Source organism: Bombina bombina, chromosome 6 (assembly GCF_027579735.1).
Source record: "Bombina bombina isolate aBomBom1 chromosome 6, aBomBom1.pri, whole genome shotgun sequence".
NCBI lineage: Eukaryota > Metazoa > Chordata > Amphibia > Anura > Bombinatoridae > Bombina > Bombina bombina.
Genome location: NC_069504.1, coordinates 746,301,441 through 746,325,006, shown reverse-complemented (window position 1 = coordinate 746,325,006; position 23,566 = coordinate 746,301,441). Strand labels below are relative to the sequence as shown.

Sequence of the window (23,566 nt, the reverse complement as noted above, 5' to 3'; positions counted from 1 at the left end):
TTGTCCTGGCCTTTCTCAGATCTCACGGATGGAAAGTGAACGTGGAAAAGAGTTCTCTATCTCCGTCAACAAGGGTTCCCTTCTTGGGAACAATAATAGACTCCTTAGAAATGAGGATTTTTCTGACAGAGGCCAGAAAAACAAAACTTCTAGACTCTTGTCGGATACTCCATTCCGTTCCTCTTCCTTCCATAGCTCAGTGCATGGAAGTGATCGGGTTGATGGTAGCGGCAATGGACATAGTTCCTTTTGCACGCATTCATCTAAGACCATTACAACTGTGCATGCTCAGTCAGTGGAATGGGGACTATACAGACTTGTCTCCGAAGATACAAGTAAATCAGAGGACCAGAGACTCACTCCGTTGGTGGCTGTCCCTGGACAACCTGTCACGAGGGATGACATTCCGCAGACCAGAGTGGGTCATTGTCACGACCGACGCCAGTCTAATGGGCTGGGGCGCGGTCTGGGGATCCCTGAAAGCTCAGGGTCTTTGGTCTCGGGAAGAATCTCTTCTACCGATAAATATTCTGGAACTGAGAGCGATATTCAATGCTCTCAAGGCTTGGCCTCAGCTAGCGAGGGCCAAGTTCATACGGTTTCAATCAGACAACATGACAACTGTTGCGTACATCAACCATCAGGGGGGAACAAGGAGTTCCCTGGCGATGGAAGAAGTGACCAAAATCATTCTATGGGCGGAGTCTCACTCCTGCCACCTGTCTGCTATCCACATCCCAGGAGTGGAAAATTGGGAAGCGGATTTTCTGAGTCGTCAGACATTGCATCCGTGGGAGTGGGAACTCCATCCGGAAATCTTTGCCCAAGTCACTCAGCTGTGGGGCATTCCAGACATGGATCTGATGGCCTCTCGTCAGAACTTCAAAGTTCCTTGCTACGGGTCCAGATCCAGGGATCCCAAGGCGGCTCTAGTGGATGCACTAGTAGCACCTTGGACCTTCAAACTAGCTTATGTGTTCCCGCCGTTTCCTCTCATCCCCAGGCTGGTAGCCAGGATCAATCAGGAGAGGGCGTCGGTGATCTTGATAGCTCCTGCGTGGCCACGCAGGACTTGGTACGCAGATCTGGTGAATATGTCATCGGCTCCTCCTTGGAAGCTACCTTTGAGACGAGACCTTCTTGTTCAGGGTCCGTTCGAACATCCGAATCTGGTTTCACTCCAGCTGACTGCTTGGAGATTGAACGCTTGATCTTATCGAAGCGAGGATTCTCAGATTCTGTTATCGATACTCTTGTTCAGGCCAGAAAGCCTGTAACTAGAAAGATTTACCACAAAATTTGGAAAAAATATATCTGTTGGTGTGAATCTAAAGGATTCCCTTGGGACAAGGTTAGGATTCCTAGGATTCTATCCTTCCTTCAAGAAGGATTGGAAAAAGGATTATCTGCAAGTTCCCTGAAGGGACAGATTTCTGCCTTGTCTGTGTTACTTCACAAAAAGCTGGCCGCTGTGCCAGATGTTCAAGCCTTTGTTCAGGCTCTGGTTAGAATTAAGCCTATTTACAAACCTTTGACTCCTCCTTGGAGTCTCAATTTAGTTCTTTCAGTTCTTCAGGGGGTTCCGTTTGAACCCTTGCATTCCGTTGATATTAAGTTATTATCTTGGAAAGTTTTGTTTTTAGTTGCAATATCTTCTGCTAGAAGAGTTTCAGAATTATCTGCTCTGCAGTGTTCTCCTCCTTATCTGGTGTTCCATGCAGATAAGGTGGTTTTACGTACTAAACCTGGTTTTCTTCCAAAAGTTGTTTCTAACAAAAACATTAACCAGGAGATTATCGTACCTTCTCTGTGTCCGAAACCAGTTTCAAAGAAGGAACGTTTGTTGCACAATTTGGATGTTGTTCGCGCTCTAAAATTCTATTTAGATGCTACAAAGGATTTTAGACAAACATCTTCCTTGTTTGTTGTTTATTCAGGTAAAAGGAGAGGTCAAAAAGCAACTTCTACCTCTCTCTCTTTTTGGATTAAAAGCATCATCAGATTGGCTTACGAGACTGCCGGACGGCAGCCTCCCGAAAGAATCACAGCTCATTCCACTAGGGCTGTGGCTTCCACATGGGCCTTCAAGAACGAGGCTTCTGTTGATCAGATATGTAGGGCAGCGACTTGGTCTTCACTGCACACTTTTACCAAATTTTACAAGTTTGATACTTTTGCTTCTTCTGAGGCTATTTTTGGGAGAAAGGTTTTGCAAGCCGTGGTGCCTTCCATTTAGGTGACCTGATTTGCTCCCTCCCTTCATCCGTGTCCCTAAAGCTTTGGTATTGGTTCCCACAAGTAAGGATGACGCCGTGGACCGGACACACCTATGTTGGAGAAAACAGAATTTATGTTTACCTGATAAATTACTTTCTCCAACGGTGTGTCCGGTCCACGGCCCGCCCTGGTTTTTTTAATCAGGTCTGATAATTTATTTTCTTTAACTACAGTCACCACGGTACCATATGGTTTCTCCTATGCAAATATTCCTCCTTAACGTCGGTCGAATGACTGGGGTAGGCGGAGCCTAGGAGGGATCATGTGACCAGCTTTGCTGGGCTCTTTGCCATTTCCTGTTGGGGAAGAGAATATCCCACAAGTAAGGATGACGCCGTGGACCGGACACACCGTTGGAGAAAGTAATTTATCAGGTAAACATAAATTCTGTTTTTTTTATGTCCTTTTAAGATGTAAAGAGGCAAGAGTTATCTGTTTGTTTTATTGAGATGGTAACAATTAGGTAGCTGTTGTGGAAAATATCCTAGCAGAAATAAATCAGACAACTAGAAAGAGGCTAACTGGACTATAGGCCTGTGAGGAGAGATGAATTTCAACATTGTCAGTATTGTTGCAATAATGAAACGTAATTAATTGGTGTAGGCAGGACATGTACAAAAGAAAGCAAGTTACTTGAACTTGTAGTGTCTTAGCTAGAAATGGTAGCCATTAAGAAGTCAAAGCAGATCCAAAATTGCACTAAAGAAGCCATTAGAGAAGATATCTGGATTGCCGACAAACAAGTTTCTAAGAGTTGACAACATAGTTAATTGTTTCAGAATAATAAAACATAACATGAAGAATGAGCATGGAGAAATTACCTCCAGACCAGAATTAGTTTAGTCATTACTGTCACTCCCTATATAGTTAAAGTAATGCAAGATAAGTAACTAAAATGACAATTAAGTCATTGTTAATTATTTCAGGGTTGTTTTTTTTATTCATTACAAAAACTCCAACACCAAACAAGCATGGATAGAGCTGTGCTGCTTTGCTGTTTATGTAGGCAAAACTCCAAAACCAAACAAGCATGGATAGAGCTGTGCTGCTTTGCTGTTTATGTAGGCAAAACTCCAACACCAAACAAGCATAGATAGAGCTGTGCTGCTTTGCTGTTTATGTAGGCAAAACTACAACACCAAACAAGCATGGATAGAGCTGTGCTGCTTTGCTGTTTATGTAGGCAAAACTCCAACACCAAACAAGCATGGATAGAGCTGTGCTGCTTTGCTGTTTATGTAGGCAAAACTACAACACCAAACAAGCATAGATAGAGCTGTGCTGCTTTGCTAGTTATGTAGGCAAAACTCCAACGCCAAATAAGCATGGATAGAGCTGTGCTGCTTTGCTAGTTATGTAGGCAAAACTCCAACACCAAACAAGCATGGATAAAGCTGTGCTGCTTTGCTAGTTATGTAGGCAAAACTCCAGCACCAAACAAGCATGGATAGAGCTGTGCTGCTTTGCTCTTTATGTGGGTAAAAAGTAAATGCTAGACATTAGTATTTGACACCAGGCTCGCTGTTTACGCTCACACTAGTATTGCTGGACAGATCACCAAGTAAATCAGTCTGATTTGTCTTTGCATCTAGATTCTGAGCTGGCATTGATGTACAATGACGAGTCAGTGTTAGAAAACCATCACCTGGCAGTGGGCTTCAAACTTCTGCAGGAAGAGAACTGTGACATTTTTCAGAATCTGACCAAACGCCAACGGCAGACAATGAGAAAGATGGTGATTGACATGGTAATGAGGCAACGCATTTATGTCAGAAATTGATAATACTTTGTAAAACCATAAAAATATAATATATAATAAAAACAGTGAGATGGTAATTCAGTATATATTTTTAAGATTGGATGTAATTATGTTATTATCAATAAAGTGTGGTGTGTCTGGGGGGGGAAAGATAGCCCAATACATCAAACAGTAACATACTGATTAACATATATGATTTTTATACATATTGAATTTAATGGCTTGAAAATGGCTTATTAAACAACAAAAGCACACCCAAAAGCCCATTGTTTGTTTTTATGTAATCCATAGTAACAATACAAACATTCTTAAAGGGATACTAAACCCAAATTATTTTATTTCATGATTCAGATAGAGCATGCGATTTTAATCAACTTTATAATTTATTCTTATTATCAAATTGTCTTCGTTCTCTTTGTATCTTTATTTGAAAATCAGGAATGAACGCTTAGGAGCCGTCCCATTTTAAGTTCAGCACCTGGGTACTGCTTGCTGATTGGTGGCTAGATGTAGCCACCAATCACCAAGCGCTATTCAGGGTACTGAACCAAAAATGGGACGGCACCTAAACATTAATTCCTGCTTTTTCAAATAAAGATACCAAGAGAATGAAGAAAAATTGATAATAGGAGTAAATTAGAAAGTTGCTTAAAATCGCATGCTCTATCCGAATCATAAAAGAAAACAAATTTGGGTTTAGTATACCTTTAAGAATGTTTGTATTGTTAATATGAATTACATAAAAACAAACAATGGGGCTTTTGGGTGTTCTTTTTTTGTTTAATAAGCCATTTTCAAGCCATTAAAATCAATATGTATAAAAATCATATATTTAAAGGACATAAAAGTGAAAATCCTTTTTGTTTTTCTCTTGTTAAGTGTGTTCAGTCCACGGGTCATCCATTACTTATGGGATATATTCTCCTTCCCCAACAGGAAGTTGCAAGAGGATCACCCAAGCAGAGCTGCTATATAGCTCCTCCCCTCACATGTCATATCCAGTCATTCTCTTGCAACCCTCAACAAAGAAGGAGGTCGCGAGAGGAGCTGGAGTTTTTACTTAACTATTAACTATTCTTCAATCAAAAGTTTGTTATTTTAAATGGCACCGGAGTGTGCTGTTTTTCTATCTCAGGCAGTATTTGGAAGAAGAAACTGCCTGCGTTTTTTATCTATGATCTTAGCAGGCGTAACTAAGATCCACTGGCTGGTTCTCGACATTCTGAGGAGTGGGGTAACTTCAGACTGGGAATAGCATGCGGGGGGTCCTCCGCAAATGAGGTATGTGCGGTACTTTATTTTCTGGGAATGGAATTGACTAAGAAAATACTGCTGTTACCGTATGATGTAAGTACAGCCTTAAATGCAGTAGTAGCAACTGGTATCAGGCTGATAAATGTATGCGCAGTCGAGTTATATTCTAGGGACTAGAATTTGACTGAGAAAATACTGTTAACACTGAAATAATACTTAAGCCTTCTCTGCAGTGGTAGCGACTGGTAGCAGGCTTAGTGATAGCTTTGCATGACATTGAAAAATGTTGTTTTTTAATAAAACGTTTACTGGCATGTTATTCGTTTTTTGTGAGGTACTTTGGTGATAAATCGCTTTGGGCATGATTTTTTCCACATGGCTAACATATTTTTCTGCATGGAAACCGTTATATCAGGACTCCCACTGTTTTGATTGGAGTGGGAGGGCCCTTGTTTTAGCGCCTTGTTGCGCAGTTAAAATTATTGCACAGTCTTTCTGCTTCTTCCTCCTTGATCCAGGACGTCTCTAGAGAGCTCAGGGGTCTGCAAATTTCATTTGTGAGGGAGGTAATCAGTCACAGCAGATCTGTGACAGTGTGCTGACTGTGATTAAAAGCGTTAAATCTTAATTGATATCTGTTTTATCCGTTTTGGGTATCGAGGGGTTAATCATCCTTTTGCTAATGGGTGCAATCCTCTGCTAATAATACACTTCTTGTTGAGAATTGTTTAATTATATCTGTACTTTGAAGCGCTGCAGCTTTTTTTTATATTGCTTGTAAAACTTATTGAAAGTGATTTCCAAGCTTGTTAGTTTCATTGCTAAGTCTGTTTTAAACATGTCTGATTCAGAGGAAACTGTTTGTTCATCATGTTCAAAAGCCAATGTGGAGCCCAATAGAACGATGTGTACCAATTGTATTGATATTGCTTTGAATAAAAGTCAATCTGTACCGATAAAGAAGCTATCACCAGACAACAAGGGGGAAGTTATGCCGACTAACTCTCTTCACGTGTCAGTACCTGCGTCTCCCGCTCGGGAGATGCGTAGGATTGAGACACCTAGTACATCTAGGCCCTTACAAATCACTTTACATGATATGGCTAATGTTATGAAAGAAGTATTATATAATTTGCCCGAATTAAGGGGCAAACGCGATAGCTCTGGGTTAAGGACAGAGCGCGCTGATGACACGAGAGCCATGTCTGATACTGCGTCACAACTTGCAGAACATGAGGACGGTGAGCTTCATTCTGTCGGTGACGGTTCTGATTCGGGGAGACCGGATTCAGAAATTTCAAATTTTAAATTTAAGCTTGAGAACCTCCGTGTGTTACTAGGGGAGGTATTAGCGGCTCTGAATGATTGCGACACGGTGGCAATTCCAGAGAAATTGTGTAGGTTGGATAGATACTATGCGGTACCGGTGTGTACTGACGTTTTTCCTATACCAAAAAGACTTACAGAAATTATCAGTAAGGAGTGGGATAGACCCGGTGTGCCTTTTTCCCCTCCCCCGATATTTAGAAAAATGTTCCCTATAGACGCCACCACACGAGACTTATGGCAGACGGTCCCTAAGGTGGAGGGAGCAGTTTCTACGTTAGCCAAGCGTACCACTATCCCGGTGGAGGATAGCTGTGCTTTCTCAGATCCAATGGATAAAAAATTAGAGGGTTATCTTAAGAAAATGTTTGTTCAACAGGGTTTTATATTGCAGCCTCTTGCATGCATTGCGCCTGTCACGGCTGCAGCGGCATTCTGGTTTGAGTCTCTGGAAGAGGCGATTCGCACAGAGCCGTTGGATGAGGCCTTGAGCAAAATTAGAACCCTTAAGCAAGCTAATGCGTTTGTTTCAGATGCCGTAGTACATATAACCAAACTTACGGCTAAAAATTCCGGATTCGCCATACAGGCGCGCAGAGCGCTCTGGCTTAAATCCTGGTCAGCGGATGTAACTTCCAAGTCTAAACTACTTAACATTCCTTTCAAAGGGCAGACCTTATTCGGGCCCGGCTTGAAGGAAATTATTGCTGACATTACGGGAGGTAAGGGCCACGCCCTTCCTCAGGACAGGGCCAAACCAAAGGCCAAACAGTCTAATTTTCGTGCCTTTCGTAACTTCAAGGCAGGAGCAGCATCGACTTCCTCCGCTCCAAAACAGGAAGGAACTACTGCTCGTTACAGACAAGGTTGGAAAGGCAACCAGTCATGGAACAAGGGCAAGCAGGCCAGAAAGCCTACTCCCGCCCCCTAAGACAGCATGAAGTCAGGGCCCCCTATCCAGAGACGGATTTAGTGGGGGGCAGACTTTCTCTCTTTGCCCAGGCTTGGGCAAGAGATGTGCAGGATCCCTGGACGTTAAAGATTATATCTCAGGGATACCTTCTGGATTTCAAATCCTCTCCTCCACAAGGGAGGTTCCATCTTTCGAGGTTATCGACAAACCTAGTAAAGAGAGAGGCATTTCTACAATGTGTACAAGACCTCTTAATCATGGGGGTGATCCACTCAGTTCCGCGATCGGAACAGGGACAAGGATTTTACTTAAAGATCTTAAACAAATTCCTAAGGGTACCATCGTTCAAGATGGAAACCATTCGAACCATCTACCCATGATCCAAGAGGGTCAATATATGACCACGGTGGACTTAAAGGATGCTTACCTTCATATACCGATTCACAAAGATCATTATCGGTACCTGAGGTTTGCCTTTCTAGACAGGCATTACCAGTTTGTGGCTCTTCCCTTCGGGTTAGCCACGGCCCCGAGAATTTTTACGAAGGTTCTGGGCTCACTTCTGGCGGTACTAAGACCACGAGGCATAGCGGTGGCTCCGTACCTAGACAACATTCTGATACAAGCGTCAAGTTTTCAGAATGCAAAGTCTCATACAGAGATTGTTCTAGCATTTCTGAGGTCGCATGGGTGGAAAGTGAACGTGGAAAAGAGTTCTCTGTTACCACTCACACGGGTTCCTTTTCTAGGGACTCTTATAGATTCTGTAGATATGAAGATCTCAGACCGCTGCAACTATGCATGCTCAGTCAATGGAACGGGGATTACTCAGATCTGTCCCCTTTGCTAGATTTGCTTCTCTGGTGGTTGTCACCGGTTGATCTGTCCAAAGGAATGACCTTTCGCAGGCCAGATTGGACGATTGTAACAACGGATGCCAGCCTTCTAGGCTGGGGAGCAGTCTGGAATTCCCTGAAGGCTCAGGGATCGTGGACTCAGGAGGAGAAACTCCTCCCAATAAACATTCTAGAATTAAGAGCAATATTCAATGTTCTTCTGGCTTGGCCTCAGTTAGCAAAGCTGAGGTTCATCAGATTTCAGTCAGACAATATCACGACTGTGGCTTACATCAATCATCAAGGGGGAACAAGGAGTTCCCTAGCGATGTTGGAAGTCTCGAAGATAATTCGCTGGGCAGAGTCTCACTCTTGCCACCTGTCAGCGATTCACATCCCAGGCGTAGAGAACTGGGAGGTGGATTTCCTAAGTCGCCAGACTTTTCATCCGGGAGAGTGGGAACTTCACCCGGAGGTATTTGCTCATCTGATTGGTCGTTGGGGCAAACCGGATCTGGATCTCATGGCATCTCGCCAGAACGCGAAGCTTCCTTGTTACGGATCCAGGTCCAGGGACCCGGGAGCGGTGCTGGTAGATGCATTAGCAGCCCCTTGGGTTTTCAACATAGCTTATGTGTTTCCACCATTTCCGTTGCTACCTCGGCTGATTGCCAGGATCAAACAGGAGAGGGCATCGGTAATTCTGATAGCGCCTGCGTGGCCACGCAGGACCTGGTATGCAGACCTAGTGGACATGTCGTCCTGTCCACCATGGTCTCTTCCTCTGAGGCAGGACCTTCTAATTCAGGGTCCTTTCAACCATCCAAACCTAATTTCTCTGAGGCTGACTGCCTGGAAATTGAACGCTTGATTCTATCAAAGCGTGGGTTTTCGGATTCGGTTATTGATACATTAATACAGGCTCGGAAACCTGTGACAAGAAAAATTTACCATAAGATATGGCGTAAACATTTATATTGGTGCGAATCCAAGAGTTACTCATGGAGTAAGGTTAGGATTCCTAGGATATTAGCTTTTCTACAAGAGGGTTAAGAAAAGGGTTTATCCGCTAGTTCTCTAAAAGGACAGATTTCAGCTCTGTCTATTCTTTTACACAAACGTCTGGCGGAGCATCCAGACGTCCAGGCCTTTTGTCAGGCTTTGGCTAGAATTAAGCCTGTGTTTAAAGCTGTTGCTCCTCCGTGGAGCTTAAACTTGGTTCTTAAAGTTCGTGGTCCGTGCTCTGAAGTTCTACTTACAGGCAACTAAAGATTTTCGACAAACTTCTTCTCTGTTTGTCGTTTACTCTGGACAGAGGAGAGGTCAAAAGGCTTCGGCTACCTCTCTCTCTTTTTGGCTTCGTAGCATAATACGTTTAGCCTATGAGACTGCTGGACAGCAGCCTCCTGAAAGAATTACAGCTCATTCCACTAGAGCTGTGGCTTCCACCTGGGCCTTTAAGAATGAGGCCTCTGTTGAACAGATTTGCAAGGCTGCAACTTGGTCTTCACTTCATACTTTTTACAAATTTTACAAATTTGACACTTTCGCTTCTTCGGAGGCTGGTTTTGGGAGAAAGGTTCTACAGGCAGTGGTTCCTTCTGTTTAATGTTCCTGACTTGTCCCTCCCATCATCCGTGTACTTAGCTTTGGTATTGGTATCCCATAAGTAATGGATGACCCGTGGACTGAACACACTTAACAAGAGAAAACATAATTTATGCTTACCTGATAAATTTATTTCTCTTGTAGTGTGTTCAGTCCACGGCCCGCCCTGTCTTTTTTTAAGGCAGGTTCTAAATTTTAAAATTATAACTCCAGTCACCACTGCACCTTATAGTTTCTCCTTTCTTGTCTTGTTTCGGTCGAATGACTGGATATGACATGTGAGGGGAGGAGCTATATAGCAGCTCTGCTTGGGTGATCCTCTTGCAACTTCCTGTTGGGAAGGAGAATATATCCCATAAGTAATGGATGACCCGTGGACTGAACACACTACAAGAGAAATAAATTTATCAGGTAAGCATAAATTATGTTTTTTTCCAAAACATGTGTCTGAGAAAAGTCATGACTCATTTTTTGACAATTATTCTCATGCATGGTTCCCCTACAGTGTCACACACACAAATCAGACATGCATACTTGCATTGTGCTTTTGGTAATGTAACATGTGATATTAGCCTGTGCGAGTATCCGATAGCTTATCTGTGTATAACAGGTATGCCTCTTGCACAAGATCACAGGATGTATGATTTTCTCAGAAGCACTTTAGCAACAAAAGTCAAATTAGAAATGCAGATTTGACTTTTTTATATCAGGTTATGGTAAAGCAACTAACCTAATCCATCCATAAAGCATTAAAAAAGTTTTTTCAGATCTTATGGAGCCACATATTATTAGATTCATACATTAAAGGGCCATGATACCCAAATGTTTAAACACTTGAAAGTGATGCGGCATAGCTTTAAAAAACTGACTAGAAAATATCACCTGAACATCTCTATGTAAAAAAGAAAGATATTTTACCTCAAAATGTCCTAAGTATTCACATCCCATTGTAAAGGACTTTAAGCTGCAAATCAGTATGTCTGTCCCGGGACAGGCAAGGGAGTGAGCCTCATGTACACTCATATTATTTTCCTATTCAGTTTAAGGAAATTTACTATGAAATCTCATGAGCGCTAAGTGACATCTCATGAGATCACAGTAAAAGAGTTCATGAGCTCAGCACTGTTGATGCTGATTGGCTGCAGCTCATTTCTTCATTTTTTTTTACCTGCAGTTGAAGTATACCTTTTTACACAGGACTTACTCTGGTGACCTGAGGAAATTGTGAGGTAAAATATCTTCATTTTTTTACATAGAGATGCTCAGGTCATATTTTTCTGTCAGCTTTTTACAGTATTACTGCATCAGTTTCAAGTGATTTAGAATATGAGTATTATGTCCCTTTAATGCCTTACTTTATTTGTTTACTGCACCTGACACATTCAGTCACTGCATCATACAGGTCATTTGGGATCGAAGAACATAAAAAACAACTGCAGTACAGCATCCACCTCATGTGATGCCAATAAATGTAGTATTACTTGTTACAGATCTGCTTTTTCTCTATGCTTACCAACATATTTAATTATACATGTAGCCAACTCTCAGTTGAGATGGTAGACAAGAATATATACAGTAGGAAAGTTCTGGTTGATAAGTAGAAAAACACAAAATGATTTCAAATCAACCCTCAGCGGTAGAACGTTTAGTATACAGTGGTTAAACCCATTGGCTGTCCTATTTGATAGCCAGAGGTTTAATATCAGCTAATGTTCCTATTGTTATGTAATACCTCTAGGTCCTAGCTACTGACATGTCCAAACACATGAGCTTGTTAGCTGACCTGAAGACCATGGTGGAGACCAAAAAAGTTACCAGTTCTGGTGTCTTGTTGTTGGATAACTATACGGACAGGATACAGGTAATCATGTTTTTTTTCTTGTAATATACTACAGAAATATAATGGCAGATATAATCAGATATTAAATCATTTCTAGAATGGTGCATATTGTGATATAGCAGTGATATAAGATGACAATCCCCTGTGTGTCTAATAGCTTAGTTAATAGTCATGCCTTAAAATGAAACTCAAACATTTTCTTTTATGATTCAGACAGAGCATACAATTTTACAGTTTCCAATTTACTTCTATTATCAAATTTTGCTTTGTTCCCATGATATTCTTTGAGATCCCTAGGTAGGTGTCTAGAGCATTGTTTCCCAACCGTGGTCCTCAAGTACCCCAAACAGGCCAGGTTTTCATTATAGCTGAACAAGAGCACAGGTGAAATAATCAGCTGATGGGTGAGAGCAGGTTAGTAACCATGGTTATGGATAAGCTAATTATTTCACCTGTGCTCTAGTTTAGCTATAATGAAAACCTGGCCTGTTTGGGGTACTTCAGGAACGCGGTTAAGAAACACTGGTCTAGAGTACTACATGGCAGGAAATAGTGCTGCCATCTAGTGTTCTTGCAACTGGAAAACATTCTTGCAAAACTGCTCCTATATAGTGTACTAGACAAGTGCACACTCCTGATTTTCAACAAAACATACCAAGAGAACAAGGACAATTTGATAATAGTAGTAAATTGGAAAGTTGTTTGAAATGCCATGCTCTACCTTATTTATGAAAGAAAAATATGGGATTATGTGTCCCTTTAAGAGGAAAGTGAAGTTAGATTATGCATTCTTGTGTTTAGTAATGCAAAATAATCATTACAGAAACATGAAACAAACATTTTCTTTCATGAATCAGATAGAGCATATCATTTTAAATAACTTTCCCATTTACTTCTATTATCTAATTTGTTTTATTCTCTTGGTCTCCTTTGTTGAAAAGGATACCTAGGTAGGCTCAGGAGCAGATAGCAATCTGCTGATTGGTGCCTGTACATATATACCTTGTGTCATTGGTTTACTGATGTGTTCAGCTAGTTCCCAGTAGTGCATTGCTACAACTTAAATAAAGGATACTAAGATAATTAAGCAAAAGTCATAATAAAAGTAAATTGCAAAGTTGTTTTAAATTACATGCTCTATCTGAATCATGAAATAAATGTTTGGGTTTCATGTTCCCTTATTTCGTAAGGTACTCCTTGTCACCAGGTCTGGCCTGTGTGGTCGTACAGGGCGCAACACCCCAGAGTGCGCCGCCCCCGTGGCGCTCAGGGCTTATCCAAAATTTGGATTCCACTGGCCCCGGCCAACTTCATTTCGGGACAATGCAGTGTCCCAGAATGAACAGTGAGTAACACAGCCGCAGATTGACCAGGGCGGCTTCCCGCAGGCGCAGCAGATTCAGGCATGTGACCCACATCCCAGGCGCCAGTATGAGGGAATGAAGCAGGATATGATGACCTATGTCATATATCCCCGCCGCTCATGGTTCTGCCACTGTGGCTTGCAACAGGTACTACTGGGCCGGTCCAGAGGTTACCAGGAGATGGCGTGGCGCAGCCGCATACACTGAGCAAGGAAACGAGGAGCCGCCAGAAAGCATGGGCTTAGGAACTGGCTTAGGTGAATTGGAAAATGCCCTTGTATCAGCGATATTCCCCCACACAATTCCCCAGATATACCCTGTGTGTTTATGGATATTAGCACCCAGTTATATCCCGTGCCCAATAATATTCTACTGAGCAATACCTCAGTCAGATTTACTAATATGTCAAGGAAACCAAGCATTTACCTTCTATTTACTACCAGATACCCCATGTGCCAGAAAAATAATCTTGTATCTGAGAAATTCTTAGATGTGCCCTTAATCTCCAAGAAAAAAAAAATATTTTTACCTTATTAATACCTGAGCTAAGAACTAACCCAGTTATAACCATTTCCCATAAAATAAAAAATCCTCATGTACCAGTGAAATACCCACAAGTAAACCCCATGCACAGTAAAAAAAAAAAAAAAAACTATACCACCCAAAAAAAATTACCCCATAGATGTTTAAATGCTTCTGCACCTGACTAATACTCCCCAGATACACACATGCCCATGTTCCTCTGAAATAAATCCTTATACCCCAATGATAAAGCTTATGTGTATCTGTAGGTCAGGAAATCCCTAAAGATTTACCCCTGTACCCTGGGTTATTGCCAGTTTACCTTCAGAACCCAGTGACTAGGAAAAACAAAATTTTTGATTACCTGATAAATTTCTTTCTTTCTGGTGAGTCCACGACGTCCTCACTAGTGGGAATATCACTCCTGGCCAGCAAGAGGAGGCAAAGAGCACCACAGTCAAGTTGTTAAGTGTCACTCCCCTACCCCATAACCCCCAGTCATTCTCTTTGCCTCTGTCAATTGAGGAGGTGAAGTTTTGGTGTCTGAAGAAAATACTAGGACACCAAAACTAGGAAAAACAACATTTATGATTACCTGATAAATTTATTTATTTCCGGTGAGTCCACGACGTCCTCACTAGTGGGCAAAGAGCACCACAGCCAAATTGTTAAGTGTCACTCACCTACCCATAACCCCCAGTCATTCTCTTTGCCTCTGTCAATGGAGGTGTCTGAAGAAAATATTTTGCTACAAGCAAGTATTGGGTCTAGCCGTACTCCACGTTAGTCTCTTTAGTAGGTCTTCACAGGTCTGTGTGAGGAGTATGTGTCCTCTCATACTGAGTGAGCTGTCCTCCTGCCGGATTGCTAGAAGCAGGTAAGTGCTTTTCTGTCTTCTGAGTAGGAGATTCCCTGCAGCTTTAAGGGGACAAACAGATCCTGAGTAGGATTGATTGTGGCAGAATGCAGGCACTGTTATTGTATGTGATAGGAGAAGGTATGGGTTAAACCTTCTTATAGTTATGAAGGTGTTAACTTATTTTTTGTTGGCTCAATTATCTCTGTGGAGACCTATTTGTAAGGGGTTATATTTTTTATTCAGGGACTGTGTGTCAGTTTCTATATGGGTTACGTTACTTGGTTTGCCTGTCGGGCAGTTAGTAAGTTCCGTTGCGCAAGATCCTCCCAGTGACAACAGCCGGAGGGCGGGCTTAGTCTAAATGGGCTGGTGGTTTCTGCGCGCTTCAGATCTATGTGTTGCGTAGTTAGTTTGCCTGCAGGTCACATGATCGTCTACCTTCTGCTCCTAACGATCAGAGCAGTTTCAACGGCAGCCATCAGAAGCCAGTTTAAACTCCTTGGATCGGGGGGCAGGTAAGCACCTCAGTTTACCTGAGATGTAGAGGTTATGAGGCAATTTTAAACTAGAGAACCACTCTGCCCAGAAGTTAAGGTGAATAGATCTTTTTTTTTGGGACACATCAACATAAATCCTTATACCCCAATGATAAAGCTTATGTGTATCTGTAGGTAGGGGAATCCCTAAATATTTACCCCTGTACCCTGGCTTATTGCCAGTTTACCTTCAGAACCCAGTGACTAGGTGGAATGAACTGTAATACTCTCAGGAGGCTGCTGACCAGCAGTGTCATAAGCCAAAAGAATTATACTTCTCAACCAGAGAGAAAGAGAAGTAGCAGTGGCCTTCTGACCTTTTTTCGTTTCCCAAAGAAACAAACAAACAAACAAACAGGGAAGATTACTGGCGAAAATCCTTAGTCGCCTGCAGACAGAATTTAAGAGAATGCACCACATCCAAGTTGTGTAACAAGCGTTCCTTATGAGAAGAATGATTAGAACATAGAGAAGGAACAACAATATCCTGATTAATATTTCTATCCGAAACATCTTTAGGAAGGAAACCTAACTTAGTACGAAGAACCGACTTATCGGCATGAAAGATAAAATAAGGCGAATCACACTGCAAAGCTGAGAGTTCTGAGACTCTCCGAGCAGAAGAAATAGCAACAAGAAACAAAACCTTTAAAGATAACAACTAAATATCTATGGTATGCATAGGCTCAAACTGAGCCTGCTGTAGATCTTTAAGAACAAGGTTAAGGTTCCAAGGAGGAGCAACAGACTTAAACACAGGCCGGATTCTAACCAGGGCCTGACAAAAAACTTTAACATATGGCACGTCTGCCAAACGCTTATGCAACAAAATAATTAGTGCAGAAATCTGACCCTTCAGAGTACTGACTGACAAACCCTTCTCCAGACCTTCCTGGAGAAAAGCCAAAATTCTACGAATCCTGACCCTACTCCAAGAGAAGCCCTTGGATTCGCACCAATAAAGGTATTTACGCCATAGCTTATGGTAAATCCTTCTAATAACAGGCTTACGAGCCTGAATCAAGGTCTCAATGACTGACTCAGAAAAAAACACGCTTAGACAAGACTAAGCGTTCAATCTCCAAGCAGTCAGATTCAGGGAAACAAGATTTAGATGAAGGAATGGACCCTGAGTTAGAAGGTCCTTCCTCAGAGGCAACCTCCAAGGAGGAAGAGATGACATCTCCACTAGGTCTGCATACCAGATCTTGCGAGGCCATGCAGGGGCTATAAGAATCACTGACACTCTCTCCTGCTAGATACACGCAATAACTCGTGGAAGGAGTGCAAACAGAGGAAACAGGTATGCCAGATTGAAATCCCAAGGAACCGCCAGAGCATCTATCAGGTCGGCCTGCGAATCCCTCGAACCATACCGTGGAAGCCTGGTGTTCTGCCGAGATGCCATCAGATCCAATTCCAGTACCCCCCATTTGAGGGTTAACCTGAAGAACACCTCCGGATGGAGAGCCCACTCTCCTGGATGAAACGTCTGTCTGCTCAAAAAGTCCGCTTCCCAGTTGCCCACTCCTGGAATGTGGATGGCAGACAGACAGCAATTGTGAACTTCCACCCACTGAACAATCCAGGTCACCTCCTTCATGGCTAAGGAAGCTGAGGTGATATTTTCAGACTGGAACCTGATAAACCTGGCTAACGACAACTGAGGCCAAGCCATAAGAGCATTGTAAATCACTCTCAACTCCAAGATGTTTATGGGGAGAGTAGACTCCTCCGGAGTCCATAGTCCCTGTGCCTTTAACGAGTCCCAGACTGCTTCCCAGCCTAGCAGGCTGGCGTCCATGGTCACAATCACTCAGGGAGGTCTCTGGAAGCATGTGCCCCAAGACAGATGGTCCTGAGAAAGCCACCACGGGAGAGAGTCTCTTGTCGACTGGTCTAGATCTATCCTCTGAGATAGATCCGAATGGTCTCTGTTTTATTGTCTGAGCATGCATAATTGCAGAGCTCTCAAATGGAATCGAGCAGAGGGAATGATGTCCATGGAAGTGACCATCAGACCAATTACCTCCATACATTGAGTCACTGATGGCCAAACAGTAGACTGTAGATAGATTCAAGAATCTTTGATTTTCTGACCTCCTTCAGAAAAATCTTCATATCTATGGAATCTATTATAGTCCCTAAGAAAACCACCCTTGTAGCTGGAACAAGGGAACTATTCTCCAGATACACTTTCCAACCGTGGGAACGTAGAAAAGACAACAAGATCTCTGTATGAGATTTTGCTTGTTGAAAAGATGGCGCCTGAACCAATATATCGTCCAGGTATGGCGCCACGGCAATTCCCTGAGACCTGATTACTGCCAACAGGAACAGGTACAGGAACTGGAACTATCATTCCTAGGGAAACATAAAATAAACATATTTTAAGAACGCCTCTCTTTTTATCTGGTCTGTAGATAATCTTGAAAGGTGAAACCTACCCCTGGGAGGAAAAGTCTTGAATTCCAATTTGTAACCCTGAGAAACTATGTCCAAAGCCAAAGGATCTTAAACATCTCGAATCCAAGCCTGAGAAAACGAGAAAGTCTGCCCCCCACAAGATCCGATCCCGGATCGGGGGCCAACCCTTCATGTTGATTTAGAATCAACTGCGGGTTTCCTTGACTGCTTCCCCTTGTTCTAAGAACAAACATCCTGCTTGGAAGAAGGCTTGGAGGATTTTCCTTTGAAAATACGAAAGGAAAGAAAATTACTCAGACGACCCTTGGAAGGGATCGCCAGAAGCTTGGACTTAGAAGAAACATCTGCTGACCAAGACTTCAGCCACAACGCCCTGCGGGCTAGAACAGCAAAGCTAGATACCTTGGCTCCCAGTCTAATAACCTGCATGGAAGCATCAGTAATAAAGGAATTGGCTAGCTTGAGAGCCTTAAAGGGACACTGAACCCCAAAAATTTATTTTGTGATTCAGATAGAGCATGAATTTTTAAGCAACTTTCTAATTTACTCCTATTATCAAATTTTCTTTATTCTCTTGGTATCTTTATTTGAAATGCAAGAATCTATGTTTAGATGCCGGCCCATTTTGGTGAACAACCTGGGTTGTCCTTACTGATTGGTGGAAAAAATCCATCCACCAATCAAAAAGTTCTGTCCAGATCTGTTAGATAGCTTTTATTTCAAATAAAGATAGCAAGAGAACGAAGAAAAATTGATAATAGGAGTAAATTAGAAAGTTGCTTAAAATTGCATGCTCTATCTGAATCACAAAAGAAAAAAATTGGGTTCAGTGTCCCTTTAATCCTATCTTGTATCTCTTCTTAGGAGGTCTCCACCTGAAGTGAGTCAGATAAGGCGTCGAACCAGTAGGATGCCGCACTTGTCAAAGTGGCAATTGCCATTGAAGACCTTGATGAACGTACATCTTCTTCAAATAAGCCTCCATCTTTTTGTCCATAGGATCCTTAAAAGAACAACTATCCTTAATAGGAATAGTAGTTCTCTTAGCCAGAGTAGAGATGGCCCCTTCTACCTTAGGCACCAATTGCCATGACTCTTTAATGGAGTCAGCAAGCGGAAACATTTTTAAAGATAGGAGATGGGGGAAAAGGGTATCCCTGGTTTCTCCCATTCCTGTGCTATAATCTCCGTAGCACGGTCTGGTACAGGAAACACCTTTACAGAGAAAGGAACATCAAAGTATTTATTAAGCTTACTAGCTTTTTTAGGATTAACAACGACAGGAGTGTCTGAGTCATCCAACGTAGCCAAAACCACCTCTAACCGTATAGGGAGGTGTTCTAGCTTAAATCTGAAGGTTGCAACTTCAGCGTCACATGAAGGAATTATACTGTCTGAATCTGATATTTCACCCTCAGAGGCTACTGAAGTATCATCCTCATTAGATTCATGAGGAACAGCAACTCCGGTGATAGCAGCAGAAGCAGAAACCTTACTATCTTAATCTCTAATTTTCCTCAGATACCACTGAAGATACCTGGGCAGCAATTTCTGCTTGCAAATAAACTCCTCCAAGAGGTTGAGAGGAACTGCAGGGCACTGTATTTGATGCCATAGAGGCTATGGATATTTGAGGAGAGAGCTGTGGCATTGCCTTAACAGCATCAACCTGAGAGATATTGGGCTCAGTAGAAATTTTTTTTTTTAATGTCCTCTTAACACATGAGGAACAAAATTGCATAGGGGAGACAATCTAATCTTCTGTGCACAAAAGACACGTATTCATGAAAGCAGCTTCCATGTCAGACATTTTCCAATAAATTTGAAAACAGAATAAACAAACACCTGTCTTGGCACTTTAAGAAAAAAAACGTGTCCCAACAAAAAGATCTATTCACCTTAACTTCTGGGCAGAGCTGTTCTCTAGTTTAAAATTGCTCATAACCTCTACACCTCAGGTAAACTGAGGTGCTTACCCGCCCCCTCCGATCCAAGGAGTTTAAACTGGCTTCTGATGGCTGCCGTTGAAACTGCTCCAATCGTGTGACCCACAAGGAAACTAACTACACACAGATCTGAAGCGCGCAGAAGCCACCAGCCCATTTAGACTAAGCCCGTCCTCCGGCTGTTGTCACTGAGAGGATCTTACGCAACGGAACTTACTAACTGCCCGACAGGCAAACCAAGTAACAGAACCCATACAGAAACTGACACACAGTCCCTGAATAAAAAATATAACCCCTTACAAATAGGTCTCCATAGAGATAATTGAGCCAACAAAAAATAAGTTAACACCTTCATAACTATAAGAAGGTTTAACCCATACAGTCTCCTATCACATACAATAACAGTGCCTGCATTCTGCCACAATCAATCCTACTCAGGATCTGTTTGTCCCCTTAAAGCTGCAGGGAATTTTTAAAAGTGCTAGTCTCCTACTCAGAAGACAGAAAAGCACTTATCTGCTTCTAGCCGTCCGGCAGGGGGACAGCTCACCCAGTATGAGAGGACACATACTCCTCACACAGACCTGTGGAAAAACGAAAGAACAGAGTAACCAACTCTGGCTTTCTATACAATGGGCAGCAAATATGTTAGGAAAATGCAGCAAGGCCCATCTTACAAGTTCCTAACTGCTTTAAAGCTACCACTGCCCTATTGAAGAGACTAACGTGGAGTACGGCTAGACCCAATACTTGCTTGTAGCCAGATATTTTCTTCAGACACCAAAATTTCACCTCCTCCATTGACAGAGGCAAAGAGAATGAGTGGGGGTTATGTGTAGGGGAGTGACACTTAACAGCTTGGCTGTGGTGCTCTTTGCCTCCTCCTACTGGCCAGGAGTAATATTCCCACTACTAATTGAGGACGTTCTGAGCTCACCATATCTTAGGAAAGAAATACCCGCGTATATGTGATAGAATCCCTTGCCTGGGGAAATGCCCATGTACCTGGGGTATAATCCATTTTTATTTTGGTTATTTGTAGTGTGCCAATGTATTCTGTAGCTCTATACAGTGGGTACATTAACTAAAGGGAAGGGAGACATGAGAGGGCCCATAAAATCGTTTTTTGTACGTAAGAAGTACCTCTGAATCCCTAGTTATGAGAATCATGCCCATTCTGTGTAGAAAAATGCTGATATTCCCTGGGAAATGCTTACAAAGATACACTGTGCCTAGGAAAATGCCCACGCAAATGACAAATCTCATAGCTCTATTCCCAGGGAAATAGCACTGTACCAATATACTTCTGTAACTAGAACAAATTCTTCTGTACCAGAGAAATACCTTAGCTGTTCTCCTGATGCTTGTGTGGTTGTCTTCATCAATGTTAAAGATTCAAGTTAATGTCATATTTTCTATTGACACATAGCCATTCCAATTCGGCAGCTTTCTTTTTTATCATGAGTCCCATTTCATATGAATGTATAGGTGTATACACATCTGCATTAAAGCTTGCAGTTTTTGCACCGATCTTGCTGGGCTGCAAATTAAATACAAATTATAGCCAAACAGGGACTGGCACATTTATGTTTGTTTTAAGCAGTAATATTTATATTAATATCTATATTGTAGTATTAATGTCACAGTAGGGCACATAATCTTCCTGGACTGCAAATTAAATACCAATTACAGTGGGAGTGGGCGCCATGGGAGTAGCCCGCACAGGGTGCCTGAACACCTAAGGGTGGCCCTGCTTGTCACCTTTCCCAGTGTGTCCTAGGTTAAAATTTCATAGCAGTTATGTGCTCTAGTTACTAGTAGACATTGCTAATAGTTTGGAGCTTCCAACATCTAAAGCGCAACTTTTTCTGCAAGCAAACTAATTGCCTAAAATCTTTTCTACTTAACAGTTTGGAAGGAATTTAGTGGATAAGCATAAAAGCCCCAGTTTTGTGATCTGAAATGTCATCGCATAAAATGCAGCATGTCTGCAGAAAGAATGAGAAACATGCAGGAAGTGTTAGCGCTTTTTCTTTGCAGCAGTTCTCTTCAATCAACGCTGTGCTCTGGCTGCACTGTATAAATTTCCCTTAACACAGTACAGCCAGAGAGAAACACTGTTTGAATGGTGTAACCATTATGAGGTCTAGTTTGTGAGGTTTAGAGATCTATTCTTTCAATCTCAGGGATAACAGTAGCATGTTCTGAATTGTGTCCTTATATACATAATCATTCTCCAGTGGTAATTATGTAAACTGACACTAGTCAGTCCTGCAAACTAATAATTGTTGCCTCAATCTATTCAAAAGGTCCTTCGTAACATGGTCCACTGTGCAGACCTCAGCAACCCAACAAAGCCTCTGGAACTGTATCGACAATGGACTGATCGTATTTTAGAAGAGTTTTTCAGGCAAGGCGACAAGGAGAGAGAGAGAGGGATGGAGATCAGCCCCATGTGTGATAAGCACACAGCATCTGTGGAAAAATCACAGGTAATCTACCAATTCAAGGATTAGCCAAAGCTGACGACCTCTATCAGCTGTTATCTTTATTATCTGTTAGCATATTTCTTTTTTCGTTTTAAAGTATGTTTAATGTGTATTACCTAAAATACAATAACATTATTATTGTTGTTTGCATTTCTTATTAAAACAGAAGTTGCTAGAGTGGCAGGAGACATCAAAATAAATACACCCTATGAATTTAAAAACAGCAGAGTATATATTAAATTGTGGTGGAAATCAATGTTAGGTGTTAAAAGCTCAATAGTAAGATATCACTGTTTAATTAAAATATTGACTTGGTAATACCCACCGATCAAGAACACAAGCAATTTGATAGGTGCTATAGTGTGCAAGTAGCCCTGAGAAGCAGACCAGAAGTGGGGGGTCCAGACCCAAAGCAAGGTTGTACTGTGTTATATATTAGGAGAGATTATTGCTGTTACATGAGGTTTTCAATAGTGACCTACTAACCTGTTAATGTTGACATTGGGATATGCTACCATGATCATGAGAATGAAATGTCCCTAGGATACTGGACATATGAGCATTCATTTTTCCCAGAGACTTTCATCAGACTCTTTAATGTAGCTATTTGGGTATTGATCACTTCAATATCCAGTTAAAGGACAAAACAATCAAAATCAAAACTGATTCTTACATTTAAAATGCACCAAATATTCTAAAAATGTAATTTGTAATTTTCTGATTCATTTTCCCTCCCCCCCCCCCCCAAATTGACAGGTGGGCTTCATTGATTACATTGTTCACCCTCTTTGGGAGACATGGGCAGACTTAGTTCACCCTGATGCTCAGGATATCTTGGATACATTGGAGGACAACAGGGATTGGTACCAAGGCATGATGCCGCAAAGCCCCTCTCCACCACCAGATGACCACGATAAAGATGATGAGGCATGTATGGAAAAATTCCAGTTTGAGTTAACTCTGGAAGAGGAAGGAGAAGAATCTGATAAAGACAGGAATAGTGGCATTGAAGAAGATGAGGGCAGCTGCTCACAAGAAACTCTTAAAATACAAGAGCCAGACTTTGATGAGGCAGATAATACTACAATACAGGAAGGACAAGTAGAACAGATTACGGTCTGCTCAAATAACACATCACCTGTGGATTTATGAATTTTTCTGGGGGAAAACATACAAATATTATAGAGGAAAACACAAAGAACTGTTTTACATGGAGATCAAAAAAGTGATTTATTTCCAATTTCATATTTATTTATTTTTGTTTTATTCTGTTTTCTATTCTCAAGGGGAACAAACACAGTTACTGTAGAATCAGATACTTTGCACAGAATAGGAGTCTGTTGCCATATAAAAATTACAACACGCTCTAGAAAAAAAAACTTTACCTTGTTTATTTTTTATTTTTCTAAATATTTTTCTTTTCTTTTTTTCTTCAAACGGATGCAACAAGGAAATCAAGTTTAATTTCTATTTTTTGTGCTAGTAGAGATAAAGCCATTTTTTTCAGAAAAAATGAGAACTGAAGGGAAATGTAAGAATTGTTATTTTTCTCTGGTCTAACTTTGTATTTTCATTGTGGAATTCTTTATTTTATTTTTTTTAATGTGGTG

General features: G+C 41.7%; 1 protein-coding gene across 1 annotated transcript in view; it reads left to right on the top strand.

Moving 5' to 3' along the window:
* PDE4A (phosphodiesterase 4A) overlaps positions 1 to 23,340 on the top strand; it is a 373,112-nt gene extending 349,772 nt beyond the window's left edge. The window contains exons 13-16 of the mRNA XM_053718013.1: positions 3,870 to 4,024; positions 11,712 to 11,834; positions 21,777 to 21,959; positions 22,713 to 23,340. Of these exons, the coding sequence (XP_053573988.1) occupies positions 3,870 to 4,024; positions 11,712 to 11,834; positions 21,777 to 21,959; positions 22,713 to 23,108 (857 nt within the window). The 3' untranslated portion in view covers positions 23,109 to 23,340. The remainder of the gene's footprint in view (positions 1 to 3,869; positions 4,025 to 11,711; positions 11,835 to 21,776; positions 21,960 to 22,712) is intronic.
* Positions 23,341 to 23,566: the final 226 nt, after the last annotated feature.